Consider the following 6,474-nt stretch of genomic DNA (forward strand, 5'->3'; position numbering starts at 1 on the left):
TGAGCTGCCATGTCCTCCTCCAGGGGATCTTCCCAACTCAGGATCGAATCCAGGTCTCCTGCACTGCAGGTGGATTCTTTACCATCTCAGCCACCATGGAAGCCCATGAATACTGGAGTGGGTAGCCGATCCTGTTTTCCAGGGGGATCTTTCCCACTCAGGAATCGAACCAGGGTTTCCTGCCTTGCAGGCAGATTCTGGCCACCCAGCCAGTAAGCGGTGGAGTCTCAGATGTGGACCAGGCTGTTTGATTTCAAAGCGTGTACATGAGAGTGCCAAATCAAAGTGCTGATTTACGATAAACCTGCTTCTGCCCTCATGTTCCCAGTTGTTGCATTGGTGATTGCTCAACCCTAACACAAGGAAGTTATCTTTTCATTCTTCCTTCTTCCTCACTCCACCATCCAATCCATTAGCAATGATTTCAGTTCCACACCCCAAGTAGATCTAGACTCCACCCACTTATCCCCATTACCCATGTCTTCATCTTTTGCCCAGATTACAAGAGCCTCATGTTTTCCTCTCCCTGCTGTTGTCACTCTTATGATGGATACTTTCCTTTTTTCCTTTTTCTGGCTTGAGGAAGAAGGCAGAAACTGCCTTCTTTCTAAGCACTTTCTAGTTTTAAGACCTCTTCACCTTTTTCAAAATATACTTAGGAAGTACCTACTGTGTGCAAGCACTGAAATAAAGACTGTCTTGGACAATCTAAGTACAAGGAGGCGGATACTTTACATGACAGAAAAAGACCAAGTATTACAGGAGAATACTTCACTAAATGGAATTAAGTTCATAAAGTGGCACAGATTCATTAAAGATTAATTTCATCTCCTAATTGGCTACCCATTATGGTGGCTTTTGAAGTCTGGCAATCACCATATAGATAGCATATTAAAGAGCAGAGACATTACTTTGCAAACAAAGGTCCATCTAGTCACAGCTATAAAATAAAAATATCTTCAAAAAAAATTGCATAATATTGTGAATGTATTTAATGCCACCTGTACACTTAAAAATGGCTAACGTTGTGAATTTTATGTTACGTGCATGTTTCAACAATAAAATAACACAAAAAACAAAGAAAAACTCCAAGAAGTCAGAGCTTGGTCCCTTTTGTACTGTGTCCACACAGTAAAGACACTTAATAAATATTTGTTGAATAAAAGTAGAAAAAATGGGTTCAGTGATAGGATTTGTGTACCTTTTTTAAGTTTCTACCTCTGTCACTCTTAATAAAGGCAGTGAGAAGATAAACTAAATATCACTTAGAAGAAACATGCGTTGATGGTACTATTAATATAACATTAGTCTGGTTCCTATGCTTCCATGTTAATACAGAAAATCAAGGAAGAAATCCATCTGTCCTAAACTAAAAGCAGAAGAAAAAAAGCCTCATCTATTGTTTTAATAAGGAAGCAATGGTGTGGATTGAAATCTAACTGATGGGTGAAATATAAGCAGGGTCTCCTTAGAGTCCACCAAGGCAAATTAAGGCTGCCATGGCTGACCAGCTTAAAGTGATTTCTTCCACCAGCAAGATCAGCAGATTTATGAATTCTAGTTCGTATTCATAGGCAGAGCGCAAAATGTCATACCTAAAAATGTGCTTGAAAACTCAGTAATAAATTCCAGCATTTTTTTAATTAATAGTTCTAAAATTTACTGACAACTTTGCTAAACTGAGAAAGATGGTGAATCCAGTGAACTATCATTTCCTGATGCCTACTAAGGGAAGCCTTTGATGGTAGGCTTTAAGTATTCACAAACGCACAAATCATGGTTAAGACAGGTCAGTGTACCAGTTTACATGCACTGGACTAGCAGATATTACTTTATGTATGCTAGGCAGATAATCCGTCTTCTGACCTTTTTAAACTCACCTCCTTGGTTATCATTGGAATTTTCTACAGACATAGGATTCTTCTGACTTACAGATCCTATAAAAACAAAGAAATATCCTGTGAATAACGGCCATCAATATTTAATAAGGGTACTGGCAATATGTTTCTTTCAGCCCCTGAGGGGTGGCAGGGTAGATTATTCTGCAGGAAGTTCTACTTTTGCACTGCTTCTATGAAATGTGCCTTGATACTGTTCATAAATCTAGATCTATATTACTAGATTTTTTAAGACAGAAAACATATAGCTAATGTACACATTTACCTAGTACTTACTATGTGCCAGCCACTGATAAAATAGTTTGGACAGGAGGCCATGTGGTTATGAGGAATTTCTACTACAGACAACTTTGCTCTTCTGAGGAGAGTGGATCACCCTTACTACTAATGAGTGCCCAAGGTCTTGTGCACCAGCATGCCTAACTTCATACAATGGAGAGAAGATGAAGTGGGTTAGGGTTTTCACATAAAATTGGAAGCATTGTTGATATAATTCTTTGAATTTTTAACTAGTAACTTAAAATTTGGAAAAAGTTTGGAAGAATTCTATGCTCCGCAACTTTTCAGGGTGCATTATTCACCTTGGATCTTTGTATAAGGGAAGATTAAATACATATATTACATGGGAGGCGAGCAAGTATGTTATTGTGTACTTCCAAAGAAGGCCCTCCCCACAGCAAAAACCTCCCAAGGACAAAGAAAGTAAGCAATAACAATTCTGATGGAGCTATCTTTACTCTGTGTGCAAATTTCTTCCTTTTGCTGGAACCATAATGCATTTATCCCAAGACTATGGTGTGAAGATTAAACCTGAAAAAGATCAAGGTCAGTAGGCTATGTATTTAGATGTATTTAGCAGCAGGTAGCAAATAACTGCCAATACTATGAAGGGCTTACTACATGCCAGGCCTTGTGGGGAGCATGTAACCTGCATTAGCCCATCTAACCCCCAAAACAATTCTGCGACAGGAACACAGCTAGGCAGTGACAGAAGACCCATAGGAAGACCCACAGGGGACCACCCAGCTGTGTTTAGTTGCTCCATTGTGTTTGACTCTTTGTGATCCCATGGACTGTAGCCCACCAGGCACCTCTGTCCACGGAGATTCTCCAGGTAAGAATACTGGAGTGAGTTGCCAAGTCCTCTTCCAGGGGATCTTCCCAACCCAGGGATTGAATCCAGGTCTCCTGTACCGCAGGTGGATTCTATACCATCTGAGCCACCAGAGAAGCCAATGAAAACTGGAGTCGGTAGCCGATCCCTTTCTCCAGGGGATCTTTCCCACTCAGGAATCAAACCAGGGTTTCCTGCCTTCAGGCAGATTCTGGCCACCCAGCCAGTAAGCGGTGGAGTCTCAGATGTGGACCAGGCTGTTTGATTCCAAAGCGTGTACATGAGAGTGCCAAATCGAAGTGTTGATTTTCTACGATAAACCTGCTTCTGCCCTCTGGAAGTTGGCAGTTGTTCCCAGTTGTTGCATTGCTGGTTGCTCAACTCTAACACCAGGAAGTTATCTTTTGAGTCTTCCTTCTTCCTCACTCCACCATCCAATCCATTAGCAATGATTTCAGTTCCACACCCCAAGTAGATCTAGACTCCACCCACTTATCCCCATTACCCCATGTCTTCATCTTTTGCCCAGATTACAAGAGCCTCCTGTTTTTCTCTCCCTGCTGTTGTCACTCTTATGACGGGTGCTTTACTTTTTTCTCTTTTTTTGACTTGAGGAAGAAGGCAGAAACTATCTTCTAAGCTCTTCACCTTTTTTCAAAAAATACTTATGAAGTACCCACTGTGTGCAAGCTGAAATAAAGAATGTCTTGGACAATCTAGGTACAAGGAGGTGGATGCTTTACTTGACAAAAAAAGACTCAAGTATTATATAGCACAATACTACTCTAAATGGAATTAAGTTCATAAAGTGGCCCAGAATCATTAAAGATTAATTTCATCTCCTAATTGGCTACCCATTATGGTGGTTTTTGAAGTGTGGCAATCACTTTAGACAGTATATTAAAAAGCAGAGACATCACTTTGACAACATAGGTCCATCTGGTCAAAGCTATGGTTTTTCCAGTAGTCCTTTATGGATGTGAGAGTTGGACTATAAAGAAAGCTGAGCACCAAAGAATTGGTGCTTTTGAACTTCAGTGTTGGAGAAGACCCTTGAGAGTCCCTTGGACTGCAAGGAGATCCAACCAGTCCATCCTAAAGGAAATCAGTCCTGAATATTCATTGGAAGGACTGATGCTGAAGTTTAAACTCCAATACTCTGGCCAACTGATGTGAAGAACTGACTCATCTGAAAAGACCTTGACACTGGGAAAGATTGAAGGTGGGAGGAGAAGGGGACGACAGAGGATGAGATGGTTGGATGGCATCATTGACTCGGTGGACATGAGTTTGAGTAGGCTCTGAGAGTTGGTGATGGACAGGGAGGCCTGGCGTGCTGCAGTCCATGTGGTCACAAAGAGTCGGACACGACTGAGTGACTGAACTGAACTGAACTGAATCACTTTAGAAAGTTCCTCTTATTTGGATTCCCCCTGCAGGCTAAGAACACTTTAGGGCTTGCCTAAGGTTTGACAGATGTAATCTAGTGTTAGAAATGGCCATCTCTTAGCAACCTGTTTGAACTCTTGAAGGCAGCATTTCTGAAGCTACCTCAACCCTTAGACTTTTCAGTTCATGGTCATTGAAGTCCTTCCTTTCCCCTATGCTTGTTTAAGGTGGGTTTCTGTCACTTGCTACTGCTAACAGTCCTGACTAACAGCTTTCCCCTCCCTTATATCTTTCATTGTACTACCACGTTCTATCCTGTTTGCTGGCTTGCTAACTTATTCATACTATCCCTCCTCCTTCAGCGAAAATATTTATGAAATTATGCAGCAGACTGAAGAAAATCTTAAAAGTAGAATTTCAGTAATCTTTTTATTTTTTCCCACAATATTCTGGGCAATGACAGTATTGCTTGAAGAGTCAACATCACACAATGTAGCTTAGTGGAAAATGGTTGAAAGATTGATTCTGGCCTCTGAAATCAAACATCTATTAGTTGTTTCACTTTGCACAAGTTAGGTAACTTCTAAGCCTCAATTTCCTCATTTATAAAATGGGTATAATACTGGAAGGATCCAATGGGATGAGGTATGGACCTCAATTAGCACAGAGTGAGAAGCTCACAGAGTGAGATGAAAGTGTCTAGTAAAAATTAGTTACGGAACTCTAGTATGACAAAAATCACTGTATTTCATAATGACACTTTAAATGGATTACAGATTACCTATAAACACTAGGACAACATTTATTTGTTCTTTTGAGATTTCCTTTATAGAACCTTCCTTTAGTTTCAAGGTGACATTATAGTCTGGAGAAATGGATTCCCACTCACATTGGTTATACCAGTTCATGAAATCAAGGCTCTTACATAGTAGAGCATCCCAAATTTTTCAAACAGCGTTAACATCTAGTGAGATATCAGGTAATAAACAGAACTGTCAAAAAGTGAGTATTAAATTAGGACAAAAAAATCTGTTATGAGGGGAAAAGAAAAGCAAGGACACTTTTTCTCTACTCAGTAATTTAGAGAAACAATAAAAACGTATACTTTCACAAAGTAACATAAAAAATGGAGACCTACTGACATAAATATTGGTATAAAATTAGCACCAAGTTATACTCTTTAACTCTAGACTGTTCACTTTTACAATCAAACACCTCGTAATATTGAAAATACGATGGACATACTTTTACTGATCTTCTTTCCTTAAATGATCTCAAAATGTGGTCTACAAAGCTAGTCTGTCACATGTGCAATTCAGCAAAGCAAACAAAAAAATTCAGCAAAACAAACGAAAATCGTTGTCTGATTCACCCAGATTATTCTAGCAAAAGTAGGCGTTGTGTCTGAATTACCTGGTTTTGCAAACTGCTGGATAAAACTAATGTAAAGCTAAATATACAGTGGATAGAATTTAAAAGCCATGAAAAGCTTGGGTCTTTAAACTAACTCACTGTGGTTTACTGATCATTAACCAGTTATCTGACTTCTATTAGAGTTGACAAAGAGAAAACAGAATTTACTCAGGAAATCCCAGCTTTCGCCGCTTTATCGAAAAAGTCCCCAAAAGGCCAAGGGCCTAAAGGGACACCTCCCTTCCCCCAGGAGCGAAAGGTCAAAATCATTCTGTCATGACTCTACTGGCGGTGTCCTGAACTCCTAACATCCGCGCAGCTGTTCAAGGCGGCAGAGCTGATGCGCCTCGACCTCTGTTTACGGTACACGAGGGACCGGGAGCGGCCATCCACAAGGGCGCGAGCATCACCTGCGCCCGGGAGGGCTGGCCGCATGCCCCCGAAGCTCCCAACCTGCCACATGAGCCCCAAAGTGCAAACTTGAGGCGTCTGGGGTCCTTAAGACTATATGCATAATTGGTTTGATTTTACACGAGGCAATGAGACGCCAGAAAACGCTGAAAGGTTCACAACTAACTGGTAGACACGTCTGCTCAGGAGTCGGTAGACATATTTTCCAGTCCCCCTAACCGTTTACAAAAGGAAGCCTGAGAGGAACTC

The 6,474-nt window shown here is 40.7% G+C and overlaps 1 protein-coding gene across 4 annotated transcripts in view; it reads right to left on the minus strand.

Moving 5' to 3' along the window:
* Positions 1–6,474, minus strand: part of TMEM123 (transmembrane protein 123) — an 82,188-nt gene that overhangs the window by 74,934 nt on the left and 780 nt on the right. For 3 of the 4 annotated variants that reach the window (XM_010834075.1, XM_010834072.1, XM_010834077.1), the window contains exon 2: positions 1,881–1,937. The exons of the other annotated variant lie outside the window; for it this stretch is intronic. In XM_010834075.1, the coding sequence (XP_010832377.1) occupies positions 1,881–1,937 (57 nt within the window). The remainder of the gene's footprint in view (positions 1–1,880; positions 1,938–6,474) is intronic. 4 annotated transcript variants of the gene reach the window in all.

Source organism: Bison bison, unplaced genomic scaffold (assembly GCF_000754665.1).
Source record: "Bison bison bison isolate TAMUID 2011002044 unplaced genomic scaffold, Bison_UMD1.0 scf7180017864010, whole genome shotgun sequence".
Taxonomy (NCBI): Eukaryota; Metazoa; Chordata; class Mammalia; order Artiodactyla; family Bovidae; genus Bison; species Bison bison.